The sequence below is a fragment of the Salmo salar genome, chromosome ssa13 (genome assembly GCF_905237065.1).
Source record: "Salmo salar chromosome ssa13, Ssal_v3.1, whole genome shotgun sequence".
Classification (NCBI taxonomy): Eukaryota; Metazoa; Chordata; class Actinopteri; order Salmoniformes; family Salmonidae; genus Salmo; species Salmo salar.
The window spans coordinates 91,358,359-91,375,405 of NC_059454.1; the positions used below are offsets into that span (position 1 = coordinate 91,358,359).

Sequence of the window (17,047 nt, forward strand, 5' to 3'; positions counted from 1 at the left end):
AACTGGGGTTGACATCTATACAAGCATAACAAATTTTTACCCCAACAGTGTGAAATACAAACAATAGCCTAAATGTAGGCTAATTTTGGTGGGCGGCAATGAGGTAAATTGATGTGCCATTGCACATAGATTTTGTAATTGAAGCCATGGGTGTCTAAACTAGTTCATTTTACTCTTGATCACAAGTGCTACATTTTTTTATACAAACACATGCGATGCGGTAAAGACGTCAATAGATTGACATCTTTACGGCATCACATGTACAGTTTAAGTCGGAAGTTTACATACACTTATGTTGGAGTCACAAACTAATTTTTCAACCACTCCACAAATTTCTTGTTAACAAACTATAGTTTTGGCAAGTCGGTTAGGACATCTACTTTGTGCATAACACAAGTAATTTTTCCAACAATTGTTTAGACAGATTATTTCACTTATTCACTGTATTACAATTCCAGTGGGTCAGAAGTTTACATACACTAAGTTGACTGTGCCTTTAAGCAGCTTGGAAAATTCCAGAAAATGTCATGGCGTTAGAAGCTTCCGATAAGCGATTTGACATCATTTGAGTCAATTGGAGGTGTACCTGTGGATGTATTTCGAGGCCTACTGTCAATCTCAGTGCCTCTTTGCTTGACATCATGGGAAAATCAAAAGAAATCAGCCAAGACCTCAGAAAACAAATTGTAGACCTCCACAAGTCTGGTTCATCCTTGGGAGCAATTTCCACGTTCATCTGTACAAACAATAGTACCCAAGTATAAACACCGTGGGACCACGCAGCCGACATATCGCTCAGGAAGGAGATGCGTTGTCTCCTAGAGATTAACGTACTTTGGTGCGAAAAGTGCAAATCAATCCCAGAACAACAGCAAAGGACCTTGTGAAGATGCTGGAGAAAACAGGTACAGAATTATCTATATCCACAGTAAAATGATTCCTATATAGACGTAACCTAAATGGCCGCTCAGCAAGGAAGAAGCCACTGCTCCAAAACTGCCATAAAAAAGCCAGACTACGGTTTGCAACTGCACATGGGGACAAAGATCATACTTTTTGGAGAAATGTCCTCTGGTCTGATAAAACAAAAATAGAACTGTTTAGCCATAATGACCATCGTTATGTTTGGAGGAAAAAGGGGAGGGGGTGGCTTGCAAGCCGAAGAACACCATCCCAACCGTGAAGCACAGGGGTGGCAGTATGTGGGGGTGCTTTGCTACAGGAGGGACTGGTGCACTTCATAAAATAGATGGCATCATGAGGAGGGGAATTATGTGGATATATTGAAGCAATATCTCAAGACATCAATCAGGAAGTTAAAGCTTGGTCGCAAATGGGTCTTCCAAATGGACAATGACCCAAAGCATACTTCCAAAGTTGTGGCAAAATGGCTTAAGGACAACAAAGTCAAGGTATTGGAGTGGCCATCACAAAGCCCTGACCTCAATCCTGTAGAACATTTGTGGGCAGAACTGAAAAAGCATGTGCGAGCAAGGAGGCCTACAAACCTGACTCAGTTACACCAGCCCTGTCAGGAGGAATGGGCCAACATTCACCCAACTTATTGTGGGAAGCTTGTGGAAGGCTACCCGAAATGTTTGACCCAAGTTAAAAGGCAACGCTACCAAATACTAATTGAGTGCATGTAAACTTCTGACCCACTGGGAATGTGATGAAAGAAATAAAAGCTGAAGTTACTCTCCTATTATTCTGACATTTCACCTTCTTAAAATAGAAGTGGTGATCCTAACTGACCTAAGACAGGGAATTTTTACAAGGATTAAAATGTCAGGAATTGTGAAAAACTTGTTTAAATGTATTTGGCTAAGGGGTATGTAAACTTCCGACTTCACTTTTTTTTTTTTATACAAATACAGTTGAATGCTTACGTGATCAAGAGTAAAATGACATGTCTAGTTAAAATGGTAAAAAAGGAAAAAAAATAAGCATAATCAAGCCATTCAATACAGGTTTACCATTGCAGGAATGGAAATTACTCCAATATCCAACAAAGCCTTTCTAATTGCGCTAATGCATTGTATGTCAGTACCTTATTCTTTGTACAGTAGGTTAGATATTGGGCATCCTAAATTCCATGTTTGCTGTCAGGGCTCTTTCTTCTGCCCTCATCCCACAAAGTCCCTCACTCGTTCCTGAGATGCATTTCTGACGCATCCCATTTTTTCATTCTTGCGGTTGGAGTTCTGAGCACTCCCAAGCGATGGGTGACTGTTAAAGTGCGAGGCCGCTCCCATGTGGTCTCACCGGTAGACCACTGAATTGAGCTTGTGAAATGTGCGGTTACTCCTGTTGTAGCATTTTCCAGTCATCTGGTGATTCTCAGTAACTATACTGTTCTCTTTGAAGTAGAAAGAATAATCAATATAAGTTTAAAATATTAGACATGTGTAAGCAGAATGAAGGCTGAAGCCCATGTGAGTGTACAAAGCTAGATCAACATCGAATTGACCATTAGACATGTAAAAAACAGAACCTAAGCAGAATCTGTGTAGATGAGGCATGGTAAACTAACAAGACGTGACTGGTCTGGGCCATATCTGATCTTGTGAAGGCTACTGGACACGCACATGAGTAATCATACATAGACAACCTCAGCCTGAACTTGTAAAGACCTTTGGACAGGAACATTAGCTAAGGGGTATGCATGTCATGCCACCAATAGAATCTATGCCCCAATGTCTAAGCCAATAAGACATGATTCGTAAAATGGAGTGACGATGTTATGTTAGGGTAAGACTGTATAAAAGCCAAGCACTAATAATGAGTCCGTTTTTTTCCATGGAAAGGTTCGGCTTCTGTTACTTTTGTAATAAAGTCTAATTCAATTTACAAGCTCCGGTATCTAAGAAGTATTTTATTTAATATTTTCCACAACTCTCCCTCATGCACTTTAAGTGAAGAAATTAATAGGACACCATTCACCTTACCAGAAACTTGGGCAAACTCTTATTTCGAGACCATATTTCCCGCAAGACTGTAGAATGGAACAAGGCATTCCTCCTTCCACTCTTTTCTCCCTTCGTAAAAATGTCCAACTCTCCCTCTCAGACAATGTTCCTCTCTAACATGGGTTCCTTGGTCATGATGCGTTTGAAGCTGAAGGCGCTCAGGTCCAGGGTCTTGAAGCCCCCGTCCAGGATGAGTTCGGCCATGGCGCGACCCACTGCCGGCGAGTGCTGCAGCCCGTGCCCGCTGAAGCCTGTGGCAAAGAACATGTTGTTGACCAGCGGGTGCATGCCCACGATGCCGTTCTGGTCAAAGGTGTTGTAGTCGTAGAAGCCGGCCCATGCGCTTGTCACCTGAAAGGAGTGAGAGACGAGTGTTAAAATTTGAGGGATAGACGTTATCGGCAAGGATATGGAGCTAATTCGAAAGCAGCACAAAGGACAAAAGCAGAAACAGTAGCAATAGATTTATCCACTGACTTTCCCAATGAAAAGGGAAAGTTAATTAGAGCATATGGTTTGTCCCACCCTGTTTATAACATTTGGTGCCTACTGAACACAACCTAGTTTTCAAAGGTGAGGAAGGTTGCAACCATTATGACCCATATTACTATGTAATTCTATGGTTGCAATGTCACATCAATTTACCTTGAGGCACTCAAAGGCAGGGACCCGGTGGGCCAAATGAGGCCAGATCTTCTGGAAGAACTGGTGGTCCACCTCCAGGTTATTGGTCTCTGGCTCCTCTTCCTGATGGGGTTGCAAATAATGAAGACCGCTTCCCAGACTCTTGGGGCGAGTTCAGTAGAGCAAAGACGGGAGAAAGGAGAAATCCCTCAACCAAAAACTAAATTGGTTGAGTTCCGACTCAAAACATTTTCTCCCATTTGAGCTTACTGAATGCTGTTTATTTAACCATTATTCGAGGTTACCCTAATTTAGAATCTAGATCATTTTTGGAAAAGCGACCTCATCAGGACTCAGGGTTCCAAAATTAAGTTAGAGGAATAGGGCAATCCTCTTCCTCACCTCTTCTGGTGACATCCCAGCAATGTAGTTTCCTCCCAGCCCCTCTCGTCTGAAGTACACTCCAGAGTAATCTACAAGGAAGGGAGTGTCCAGCCCTGGCCCGTTTGGACAGTGGACTACATAGATGAACCTAGACGAAGACCCACAAGAAATACACTGATATATTAGACAGTACCACAAACGCATAATATACAGAGACCTAATACAGTTAGCATTTCTACCCGGAGTAGCCTGTGAATATTATATCAGTGTTATGACCGATACCAATAAGGGCTGAAAGAAAGCTAGCTGTCAGCAACATGGTGTAAATGATTTGTTCTGACAAATGCAGTACATCGGGGGGTGGTCCTCTATTCAACGCACCTTTTCCTGGGCTCCACGGGTAGCGGGATTCCAGCGATGGTGTCTTTTAGGCCGAGCCCGATGCCCATCATCTCTGCCACCTTACCGGAGAAGGCCCCTGCAGCGTTCACCACGATGGCACACTCCACAGGCTGGTACTCCAGACTGTTGGGCATCTGGACCTACTCAAGACACCAGGGACAGACAATTAGGAAGGGACCATAACGGTGGAGAGGTCCTAGCTACTGTGAGCTGGGTCGCGTTCAGTAGGGACATTTTGAAACGGTGCGGAATTACTTGAACCTGTCCAAATTACTGTAAAATGCAGATTGTTGTCCCCTATGATGAAATTGGGGAGGGGACTGTGGATCAGTCTCTGTTTGTCCATTAGTCACAAACTTGGGTGAATGATGTGTCTTGCCACAGAGATCCGGCATCATTCGTGGGGGATGATGTTTACTGTTGTAAAATGTTTTGCCCTGCTCAGTTTTTTTCTCTCAACCCTGTGTTGATTAACTGAAGTGAGGATCTGGGTGTTAATTTTGGATGTTGATTCAACAATTCGTTTGCCCTCAAAACACAGGAAATCAAGGGAAACACAGCAACTGAAAAATGTCCTTGCACAAATCAGGAGTCATACCCACATTAGCATATTTGATTCTCCTGAAATCCACCTTGTCTCCTTCTGCAGTAGTCATTGTGTTTGTGGTGTACTTAAAACCTGAAACACAGCATTGCCAAAATCATCAATATACAGCTTGGATAGATTGGTTTAGCTTGGCTCTGTAGTGTGTACATGGCTTGTTTGTTCCACAATGCTGTGATATTGGCACAAGCACAAACCTGTGACTTCTCCAAAGCACTGGTAGACCCCCATGGAGATGGCCTTCCGTCTGAAAGCGTTCAACAGCATCCAGGGGTCGAACCAGCCCTCGTTCTCCAGCCCTGGGTGGAAAAAGGGCAAAGGGAGGAGGTGACATTGTCAAAGTAGAGGTTTATGGGAGAAGAGACAGTTTATGCTTAACCTAGAAAGGAAGTCATTTAATTGGTTCTAGCCAGCAAAATCATGGGGCATGTCTGTGCAAGGTTGCAATTTATTGATGGATTGCTTTTTTCCACGAGCAGTGTGTGAGGACACCAACAGGATTGTCTTGTTTATCGGTCGGCCCCAGCCTCAAACTCCGGCCCTGTGTGTAGCTAACTGACCCTCTCTGCCCATTCATCGCCATTTACCTGTTGTCTTAGCTCTCCCAATCAACACCTGTAATTGCTTTATGCCTCTCTCTAATGTCAATATGCCTTTTATACGGTTGTTTAGGGTAGCTCTCATTGTTTTATTTTACTGCGGAGCCCCTAGTCCTGCTCAACATGCCTAAGACAGCTCCGTTGTCCCACCACCCACACATGCGGAGACCGCACCTAGCTTAACTGGCGCCTCCAGAGATGCAACCTCTCTCGTCACTCAATACCAAGGTTTACCTCCACTGTACTCACAACCTACCATACCCTTGTCTGTACATTATGCCCTGAATCTATCCCACCATGCCCAGAAATCTGCTCCTTTTATTCTCTGTTCCCAACGCACTAGACGACCAGTTATAGCCTTTAGCCGCACCCTCATCCTACTCCTCCTCTGGTGATGTAGAGGTTAACCCAGGCCCTGTGTGTCCCCAGGCGCTCTCATTTGTTGACTTCTGTAACCGTAAAAGCCTTGGGTTCATGCATGTTAACATCAGAAGCCTCCTCCCTAAGTTTGCTTTATTCACTGCTTTAGCACACTCCGCCAACCCTGATGTCCTAGCCTTGTCTGAATCCTGGCTTAGGAAGGCCACCAAAAATTCCCATCCCCAATAACAACATTTTCCATCAAGATAGAACTGCTAAAGGGGGCGGAGTTGCAATCTACTGTAGCGATAGCTTGCAGAGTTCTTTCATAATAGCCAGGTCTATGTCCAAACAGTTCGAATTTATACTTTTAAAAATCCATCTTGCCAGAAATAAGTCCCTCACTGCTGCCGGTTGTTATAGACCCCCCTCAGCTCCCAGCTGTGCCCTGGACACCATATGTGAATTGATTTGTACTGATAGGTGACCTAAACTGGGATATGCTTAACACCCCAGCCGTCCTACAATCTAACCCAAATCCGTTAACATGGGCACTCTCATAGATATCATCTTGACCAACTTGCCCTCTAAACACATCTCTGCTGTTTTCAACCAGGATCACAGCGATCACTGCCTGCGTCCGTTATGGGTCCGCGGTCAAACGACCACCCCTCATCACTGTCAAACGCTCCCAAAAACACTTCTGCGAGCAGGCCTTTCTAATCGACCTGGCCCGGGTATCCTGAAAGGATATTGACCTCATCCCATCAGTAGAGGATGCCTGGTTGTCCTTTAAGTGCCTTCCTCACCATCTTAAATAAGCATGCCCCTTTCAAAAAATGTAGAACTAAGAACAGATATAGCCCTTGGTTCACTCTGGACTTGACTGCCCTTGATCAGCACAAAAACATCCTGTGGCGTACTGCACTAGCAACGAATAGTCCCCGCGATATGCAACTTTTCAGGGAAGTCAGGAACCAATATACACAGTCAGATTGAAAAAGCTAGCCTTTGCTTTCCTAAACAGAAATTTGCATCCCGCAGCACTAATTCGAAAAAGTTATGGGACACTGTAAAGTCCATGGAGAATAAGAGCACCTCCTCCCAGCTGCCCACTGCACTGAGGCTAGGAAACACTGTCACCACCGATAAATCCACGATAATCGAGAATTTCAATATGCATCTCTACGGCTGGCCATGCTTTCCACCTGACTACCCCAACCCCGGCCAACAGCGCTGCACCCCCCGCAGCAACTGGCCCAAGTCCCCTCACTTCTCCTTCACCCAAATCCAGACAGCTGATATTCTGATAGAGCTGCAAAATCTGGATCCCTACAAATCAGCTGGGCTAGACAATCTGGACCCTCTCTTCCGAAAATTCTCCGCTGCCATTGTTGCAACCCCTATTACTAGTCTGTTCAACCTCTCTTTCGTATTGTCTGAGATTCCTAAAGATTGGAAAGCGCTCTTCAAAAAGGGGAAGACACTCTAGACCCAAACTGTTAGACATATATCCATCCTGCCATGCCTTTCTAAAGTCTTCGAAAGCCAAGTGAACAAACAGATCACCGACCATTTTGAATCCCACCGTACCTTCTCCGCTATGCAATCTGGTTTCCGAGCTGGTCACGGGTGCACCTCAGCCACGCTCAAGGTCCTAAATGATATCATAACCGCCATCGATAAAAGACAGTACTGTGCAGCCGTCTTCATCGACCTGGCCAAGGCTTTCGACTCTGTCAATCACCGCATTCTTATTGGCAGACTCAACAGCCTTGCTTTCTCAAATGACTGCCTCGCCTGGTTCACCAACTACTTCTCAGATAGTGTTCAGTGTGTCAAATCGGAGGGCCTGTTGTCAGGACCTCTGGCAGTCTATGGGGGTGCCACAGGGTTCAATTCTCGGGCCGACTCTTTTCTCTGTATATATCAATGATGTCGCTCTTGCTGTGGGTAATTCTTTGATCCACCTCTACGCAGACGACACTATTCTGTATACATCTGGCCCTTCTTTGGACACTGTTAACAAACCTCCAAACGAGCTTCAATGCCATACAACACTCCTTCTGTGGCCTCTAACTGCTCTTAAATGCTAGTAAAACGAAATGCATGCTCTTTAACCGATCGCTGCCTGCACCCGCCCGTTCAGCATCACTACTCTGGACGGTTCTGACTTAGAATATGTGGACAACTGTAAATACCTAGGTGTCTGGCTAGACTGTAAACTCTCCTTCCAGACTCATATTAAGCATCTCCAATCCAAAATTAAATCTAGAATCTGCTTCCTATTTTGCAACAAAGCCTCCTTCACTCACGCTGCCAAACATACCCTCAAAACTGACCTACCCATCCTTGACTTCGGCAATGTCATTTACAAAATAGCCTCCAACACGCTACTCAGCAAATTGGATGCCTTCTATCACAGTGCCATCCGTTTTGTCACCAAAGCCCCATATTCTACCCACCATTGCGACCTGTATGCTCTCGTTGGCTGGCCCTCGCTACATATTCGTCGCCAAACCCACTGGCTCCAGGTCACCTATAAGTCTTTGCTAGGTAAAGCTCCGCCTTATCTCAGCTCACTGGTCACCATAGCAACACCCACCCGTAGCATGCGCTCCAGCAGGTATATTTCACTGGTCATCCACAAAGCCAACACTACCTTTGGCCACCTTTCCTCCCAGTTCTCTGCTGCCAATGACTGGAACGGATTGCAATTAAAAAAAATAAAATAATGTAATCACTGAAGTTGGAGACACATCTTCCTAACTTTAAGCACACAGCCCATCTGTAAATAGCCCAACCAACTACCTACCTCATCCCATATTTGTTTTTCCTGTTCTTTTGCACACCAGCATTTCTACTTGCACATCCTCATCTGCACATCTATCACTGCAGTGTTAATTGCTAAATTGCAATTATTTCGCCACTATGGCCTATTTATTGCATTACCTCCTTACTTAAATCTGTATACAGTGTGTGCAAATTTTCTATTGTGTTAATGACTGTACGTTTGTTTATTCCATGTGTAACTGTGGTTGTCGTCGCACTGCTTTACTTCATCTTGGCCAGGTCGCAGTTGTAAATAAGAACTTGTTCTCAACTGGCCTACCTGGTTAAATAAAATGTAAAAAAATTATATTACTCCACTGATAACGTCAACATACTGGAAAAGTTATGCAAGACATACTCCCTAGTGTTCCAGTAGCTTACCCCCTTACACTCGTGGGAATTGACCTATATGGATAGAGATACATTGAAATGTTTCTTGCATTAGAAATATGGAAAGCATATGCATAACCATATTAGCAATTTAAAGGGAACAGTTAGACTAAAAGTGAGGACAACAGTTGACAAGTCTGAATCCAAACATTACACTTGATTTGATGTGCATTTTACATTTACTGTACTTTTCGCAGCAAACTATTAGGTTTTTTTTGTTGGTCTCCTAGCTGTGCCATTGTGGTTGTTTTGTTTGGAACACAGTTCTGCATCCCCGCCTTTACACAATTACGGTTGGTTTTTTTATTTTTTATTCCCCAATCCAAAAACAGCCCATTATAAATCCCAATCTGAGTCAGGTGGGCATCATTTGAAAGCTTCTTCTATTGTCAACATGACTAGCTAAATACAATCTTAGTGTTAGGCTTTCACAAGGAAATTCAGTTAATTTTGGTGCGCATAGAAAGGAGTCATGAGTGTATTCCAATACGTGGTCCGCAGCAAATTTTCTTCACAATACAACAGGCTCATTATGTTCAGGATAACGCCATGTCATCTTGTAACTGAACATCAAACATAGTGATCATAAACATTGACACTATATTACATGAGTTTTATGATATGGAAATGTGTCATTTGGGCTGGGGTGTTTGTCTTGCTTGTATGACATCAAACTGGTATTTAATAATCCTCAACGTCTCATCTTTCAAAATACATATAGTCCTCTTAATTTACAGCATTTCCTCACTCAGACAAAACATTTGCATGGGGGAAACTTCTTGTTGCTAGCAGTGCTCAAGTTCAGAATGACTGTCAGTCAAAACCCATACAGAGCTGTGAAGCAGAGACCCTGAGCTCTGCCCACTGCGTTCCAATTTAGGCACAGTGTCCAAATCTGACATTTTCAACACGTATACAGGTATGAGTGTAAAAGGTTAATCAGTGAATTATTTAACAGACATGTGTCTGAACTGCTGCACTGAAAGCATGCTTAACTGGGTAACAGTACTACATTTAGAGATACATTGACGAAGACAGGGCATACAACACACTGGCTATACACTCAGTGGACAGTTTATTAGGTACACCACCCCGTTCACAAATGGTTCGCTCCTACAGACTGAGTCACATGGCCGTGGTTTGCTATATAAAGCAGACGGAGGCATTCAGTTACTGTTTGATTGAACGTTAGAATGGGCAAAACGAGTGACCTAAGCAACTTTGAGCATGGCGTGATCGTCGTGACATGTGCACCTGTTCCAGTATCTCAAACAGCCGGGCCTCCTGGGCTTCTCATGCACGACAGTGTCCAGGGTTTACCAAGAATTGCGCGACAAACAATTAACATCCAGTCAGCGGCAGTCCTGTGGGGGCAAAAACAGCTTGTTGATGAGAGGTCGAAGGAGAATGGCAAGAATCGTGCAGGTTAACAGGGAAATAACAGCTAAGTACAACAGTGGTGTGCAGAACGGCATCTCTGGAACGCACAACTTGTCGGTCCTTGTCACAGATGGGCCACAGCAGCAGACAACCAACACCCAGGATAAACTCCTATCAGCTAAAAACAAGAAGCAGCTCCACCAACACTGGACAATTGAGGAGTGGAAAAACATTGCCTGGTCTGACGAACCCCGGTCCCTGTAGCGTCATGCTGATGGCTGGTGGAGGTGGTATAATGGTGTGGGGAATGTTTTCCTGGCACACGTTAGGTCATTTGATAACAACTGAGCAAAGTTTGAACGTTTCCGACACCTAGAATCCATGCCCCGAAGAATTCCGGCTGTTCTGGAGGCAAAGGGGGATCCGACCTAGTACTAGTTGGGTGTACCTATTAAGCTGGCCACTGCGTGTATATTACAACTGTTCAGAAATGTTGAATATATTGCTTATTGGATCTCAGTCATTGTACAAAGACTGCATATGCTCTATTTACTTTAAAGGAGACAATATTCATTGTCTTATTGTTGCATGGACCCAGATTATGCCACCTTAGTATTACCTGAAACGATTATCTCGTCTGTCACTCATAATAACGAAGATCTGTACTCACCATATGAAGCCAGCACTACTCCATCAGTGTTGATCCATGGACATTTCTCCTTTAGTTGTGTGGGTGAAAGAAGAGCGACTTTTGCTCCAGCATATCTGATTTGGAATTAAAATGAATAGTGATTGTCAAAAAACGGCATCAGGGTCTATTTAAATATTTGCATGATGGGAGATGTGTGTGTATGGTGCATAAGTGTAGGGTACAGGTGTTTACCTTTGGGTGCTGTAGTTTTCTTCCATGATATGAGCCACTTTTTCACTGGCCAGAAAGAGATATCCGGAGTGGTTAAACTGCAGGTCCACGGGGTCGTCATTCAGCACACTCAAGTGTTCCTGAGAAGGCACAACAAACTGTCAATCACTTTACACTGAAACAATAAAAAAACACTTCAACATGTCTATGGAATGCCATAAACAAATGTATAGTTGTGACTATCATGCCGAGCTGCGAACACAGAAGTATTTTTTTTATTTTTATTTTAGTCATTTTAGCAGACGCTCTTATCCAGAGCGACTTACAGTAGTGAATGCATACATTTCATACCTTTTTTTTTTTTTTTTTGTGCTGGCCCCCCGTGGGAATCGAACCCACAACCCTGGTGTTGCAAACACCATGCTCTACCAACTGAGCTACAGTATATATCGCCCTAAAACAATGTTTGACTATCCCCTATTCAGGAAGCAGCTAATGGGGATCCAATAATAGATACAAATAGTACATTTTGACTACAGCTTGGCCATATATTCACAGGGAAATGGTCAACTGCATTATGAGTAAATAACCTGACACTAGCTGGTGGTCACAGTGACCCAATGGCTGACACTAGCTGGTGGTCACAGTGACCCAATGGCTGACACTAGCTGGTGGTCACAGTGACCCAATGGCTGACACTAGCTGGTGGTCACAGTGACCCAATGGCTGACACTAGCTGGTGGTCACAGTGACCCAATGGCTGACACTAGCTGGTGGTCACAGTGACCCAATGGCTGACACTAGCTGGTGGTCACAGTGACCCAATGGCTGACACTAGCTGGTGGTCACAGTGACCCAATGGCTGACACTAGCTGGTGGTCACAGTGACCCAATGGCTGACACTAGCTGGTGGTCACAGTGACCCAATGGCTGACACTAGCTGGTGGTCACAGTGACCCAATGGCTGATACTAGCTGGCGGTCAGTGTCAGTGACCTACATTGATGTTCCTCATGAAGTCAGCCGAGGCCATAGACAGGTAGATGTTCTCTGGCAAGGAGAACTGCTGTCGAATCCCCCCAGCAGACAGCACCGTGGAGGCCTGGGAGTACTGGAGACAGAAGATACAGATTAACACCTAGATTCAGTCTGTGCACTACTGTGTTGGTGTAGCAGTCCTTTAATGATTTGACTAGCATCTGATCTAAGATGACTTAAGAGTCCAGTCTCTTCATTTATACTTGGTCATCAAGGAAAGGTGATATGGTCTCTGAAACTTTCCTTTCCATTAGGACAGCCCCAAGCCTGAGGGTGCATCCCAATAATGTCATCTTCTACTGAAATGTGCACTTGTTTACTACTTCCCACAAATCTAAAAGCATTGGATTGATAGAGGCATGGGTACAGGGAGTTTCCACTATATTCTTATACCAGTCATTTCCTTTAAAACCAGTGAAGGGAAGTGAACAAGTACACACAGAGACAGGAGAGATTAATGGAACATTGCTTGAGCTTCAAATATGTTCAGTGGACGTGAGTGAGGTCACGTGACACAGCCTAGGCCACTCACAGTGGGGTCCCTCTCAACCACCAGCACCCGCACCCCGTCCCGAATCATCTCTTTCTGCTTCAGCCAATAGGCGATGGACCAGCCCACCACGCCACCTCCTACGATCACGATGTCTGCCCTCTCAGGGGGGAGTGAGCGGTTCTTCTCAAACGGAGTCCAGTCACTGCCAGGCATGGCGTCTGCCGCTTTCTCCCTGAACGCTTTTAACTGGTTCTCCAGATCTGTGTTGAGAAATAGATTGTTATTTCTATTAGGAAATAAGGCACTCTAAATGTGTCATTCTAGTTATAACTACGAAAGTGACTTAATTCTCATATCTGGCCGCAGAGGTACTTTATGATAATACATGACATTCACACCAACTACAAGAAGAATTTCAACATTTTACAGACAGTTATTTTTACCTTTCAGATATAATTTCAAATAGAGGGTTTACCATACAAAAATGATGTAAGGGAGTCACTTCAACAAAAAGTATATTATAGCAAACGGCACAAAATTTCAACAATCAAAATGCATGTAGTAGTTTATCATCAATTTCTATAGAGGAATATGAAATGTCATAAACTACTTTGGTAAGTTAGCTAACTAGGTAGGACCCGTGGTGAGTCCCACCTGTTTTGAGCCCCATATAAATTGTATTAATTTTTGGGGCCTTGCCTGTTTTGCATTAATACGGGTCACATCAGTTTGAAAACAATGTAAAAAATATATATCATTCAGTTAATAAAGCTGCATACACACATGGTCTCTTTTTTTGTTTTCTTGAGTAAAGCAGCTCCAAAACGCAGGTGTTTCAGCCTAGCTCAGTGATTTCTGTGGTGGTTGGGCAAGCCAGCAGAAAATAGGAGCATTGCGCCGTGATTGGCTCAGTGTCCTGTCACTCATGGGGACTGTACGTCATTGCCAAGTTAAAGTCCTTAGTAAGAGTAGACATCCAAAATGTCAGCCCTTTGGGTCCAGAGTTATATTACAAGTGCCCTTCCAAGAAGGCTCAAGGTCATTGGCCACAGATAAAATGACACCAAATCACATTATATGTACAGTAGTTTTGATTGGACTGATATCAACATCTTACTTTCAAAGTCTTAGCTAACAGTCATCATGAATCAAGTCAACAATCTACTGGCAAATACTTTTCAATCCTTGTCATATGAAGAGAAATTATAGATAAAATGTATCGATGCTCATCGGCCATTGGACATAAAGATTACACAACAAGTTGTAAATCGCAAATTCAACAATGTTAGCCTGCTATTCAATGGAGTGGCTTTTTTCCCCCTCCGAGTTCCCACCATAAATCCAGAGAATGCCAAACTGATGACAAAATTTGCCCACAATGGACCGCCACGCCACCTTCACAAGGTGAGTCCAAAAATGTCTATGCAAGGGAGATATGTATACTGTAGCTAAGAAGGTAATACTAAGTGTATGTTGTGTAGTAAGCTGTGAGTAGCCCATGTGCCTCACTAATAATTTAGTTTATTTTCACCAACGCAGTATTGTAAACATCTTTCATGGCAGGTGTGTGCTTGTTTGGCAACTTTTTTTGTACAGTTTTGACAGTGCTACTGATAGTAGTGCTGGTACTTGGCTTGCACATGCAAATTCATCATACACAACATTCTATAATGGAATAGTGTTATTTGACGTGTCAAATTAAAAGTTTATTTAATGCGTCAAAGTGTTACATGACATATCTTTTTTGACACACAAAGACCCAAACTGCGTTCAATGTGCCTTTGGGTCTATTTTCACCTACTGTTCAATCAAATGTATTTATAAAGCCCTTCTTACATCAGCTGATGTCACAAAATGCAGTACAGAAACCCAGCCTAAAACCCCAAACAGCAAGCAATGCAGGTGTTCTAACTTGGTGGTGCACATGGTGGTTCTGACTTATTGTACAGGGAGTACACTAAGAACGGCCCATGTTCTGAATTCTATCGCTGTACAAAGTTATATTGACTACGTCTGTAGTCGCTCACTCATTAATGTCTTAATCGAAATTACGGATTGCCTCTTATGTGTCATATGTCATCGTTTCTACATCTTGATTGTCAGTAGAAACCACATTTGTTTTAGCCAGTCAGCTATGATTTTTTAAAGGCAGTAAATTAGTCTGAATGAACTGTTTCGCTGAAAGCCAGGTGTAGCAGTGGTAAGATGTTGGGACAGCTTTATATAGGCCCAACAGTTTGTGGGCACCGTCTGTCACCGTTATAGTGCAATTCATGTATTGTTTAGTGTTGTGGCTTTGCTGGCATGCATCCAACCAAAAAAAGTTGATTATCTCACCTTTGAAGAAATCATTTTGCACGAGTCTACCAGTGCTGATGTTTCGGAACGAAAGGGTGCAGAGTCGCGTGTGTTTATGGATAAATCGCGAGGAAACATGAATTCCATGAGTGGCATGCGCTGTCATGTGCAGTCCCTTCCACATTGACATTGCTGGAGCTTGATTTCTTCTCTCTAGCAGCACTAATCGCACACTGGAAATGCTAAGGTAAGCTAGCTAGCTAGCTAGCTGGCTTCTGAGCACAGATTCAAAATGGTGTGTTGGCTAACCCTGAAATTAATATTCACTGTCTGGTGCAGCACTTCGATTCTACACGTGTCGACGTAACAATACCACGTGATGACGTATGAAGCTTCGGACGTGACACAACCATATAATGCCGCGCTCATGTGCTAGTCGGATTTAGAAAACTTGAAGATGTCTTACTTGCTAACTGCTTGTCGTTATACACGTGCGGCGTTCAATTATTCAGCAATTTGGAAATGTCCGAGTTTCAACTAGCAAGTGGAAGCCTACTGTTCAATCAAATGTATTTATAAAGCCCTTCTTACGTCAGCTGATGTCACAAAACCAGAACCACAGGATATGACCACCGACCTTCATTTTTTTTTAATTCTAGGGTTGAGTTCTTAAATTCGTTGTGGAAATCTACTTCGGTTGCGTTCGTAAATTCACTCTTGCTATCTACTACGATTTCAGACCGCTCGTCTGTGTGCCAGACAGGGGCGGAAATCCCGGGGGGACGGAGGACACACGACCCCCCCCCCCATCCTGTGAAAAATATGATTTGTCCCCCCCAATATATCACTGAAACATAACTATGTAATTTAAATAATATTAATAATACGCAATGAAAGCAATTGTGCTGATGATAGACACTTAATAGCGCGTTTTTAAGTTTCAAAAGATTGCGACCCCCCCACCCTTTGCTTCACAATGGTTTGATCCACTGCCAGTTCCATAGCTTGCTAGTGTAACCGATGTGAAATGGCTAGTTAGTTAGCGGTGGTGCGCGCTAATAGCATTTCAATCAGTGACGTCACTCGCTCTGAGACTTGAAGTAGGGTTTCCCCTTGCGTTGCAAGGGCCGTGGCTTTTGTGGCGCGATGGGTAACGATGCTTCGTGGGTGTCAGTTGTTGATGTGTGCAAGGGTCCCTGGTTCGAGCCCGGGTTGGGGCGAAGAGAGGGACGGAACCTACACTGTTACATTGATGCTGTTGACCCGGATGATTGGTTGCTGCGGAAAAGGAGGAGGTCAAAAGGGGGGTGAGTGTAACCGATGTGAAATGGCTAGTTAGTTAGCGGTGGTGCGCGCTAATAGCATTTCAATCAGTAACGTCTCTCGCTCTGAGACTTGAAGTAGGGTTTCCCCTTGCGTTGCACGGGCCGCTGCTTTTGTGGCGCGATGGGTAACGATGCTTTGTGGGGTGTCAGTTGTTGATTTGTGCAAGGGTCCCTGGTTCGAGCCCGGGTTGGGGCGAAGAGAGGGACGGAACCTACACTGTTACACTAGGTAACAGAGAGGTCGTATCTACTGTCTGAAAGGCACTCAATGCACGTAACTGACGTGAGGTTAATCCAGTCAATCGCGCACACACACTAGGTGAATATGCAGAGCTAGCGCGCAAATATTAACTATTAAGCTAGCTAGTACCTATTCCATTTATGTGGCGTCGTCAAAGATGGAATCAGCATGCAGATGATGTAAGTTAGTGCTTCAAAGTCCCTGTGATAAGGTTAGCGATAAACTGAAATCCAAACTTAACAGAACT

General features: G+C 43.9%; 1 protein-coding gene across 3 annotated transcripts; it reads right to left on the bottom strand.

The window, feature by feature from the left end:
• Window positions 1–1,698: 1,698 nt before the first annotated feature.
• Window positions 1,699–15,825, bottom strand: foxred1 (FAD-dependent oxidoreductase domain containing 1). Of its 3 annotated transcripts, XR_001320245.2 has the most exons (12): window positions 15,274–15,825; window positions 12,976–13,196; window positions 12,406–12,516; window positions 11,428–11,546; window positions 11,215–11,309; window positions 5,181–5,282; window positions 4,982–5,058; window positions 4,359–4,519; window positions 3,996–4,125; window positions 3,615–3,755; window positions 2,949–3,320; window positions 1,699–2,359 (listed from the first exon to the last, which is right to left on the bottom strand). XR_001320245.2 is itself a non-coding variant. In XM_014138348.2 (11 exons), the coding sequence occupies exons 1-11, from the start codon at window positions 15,422–15,424 to the stop codon at window positions 3,066–3,068; spliced, it is 1,563 nt and encodes a 520-aa protein (XP_013993823.1). In that variant the 5' UTR covers window positions 15,425–15,824; the 3' UTR covers window positions 2,856–3,065. The 3 variants fall into 3 exon arrangements, 2 of the variants coding, with proteins under 2 accessions (XP_013993823.1, XP_013993824.1); XM_014138348.2 differs by lacking the exon at window positions 1,699–2,359 and having other exon boundaries at window positions 2,856–3,320; window positions 15,274–15,824; XM_014138349.2 differs by lacking the exon at window positions 1,699–2,359 and having other exon boundaries at window positions 2,856–3,320; window positions 3,615–3,716; window positions 15,274–15,800.
• Window positions 15,826–17,047: the final 1,222 nt, after the last annotated feature.

What these genes read in the sequence shown, in the direction of transcription:
- foxred1 (XM_014138348.2), bottom strand. Translation starts at nt 15,424, where the DNA reads ATGTCAATGTGGAAGGGACTGCACATGACAGCGCATGCCACTCATGGA. An exon ending in GCAAAATGATTTCTTCAAAG is followed by an intron (nt 13,197 to 15,273) that starts GTGAGATAATCA and finishes TTCTCAACACAG; the next exon opens with ATCTGGAGAACCAGTTAAAA. An exon ending in CCCGTGGAGCCCAGGAAAAG is followed by an intron (nt 4,126 to 4,358) that starts GTGCGTTGAATA and finishes GTCTTCGTCTAG; the next exon opens with GTTCATCTATGTAGTCCACT.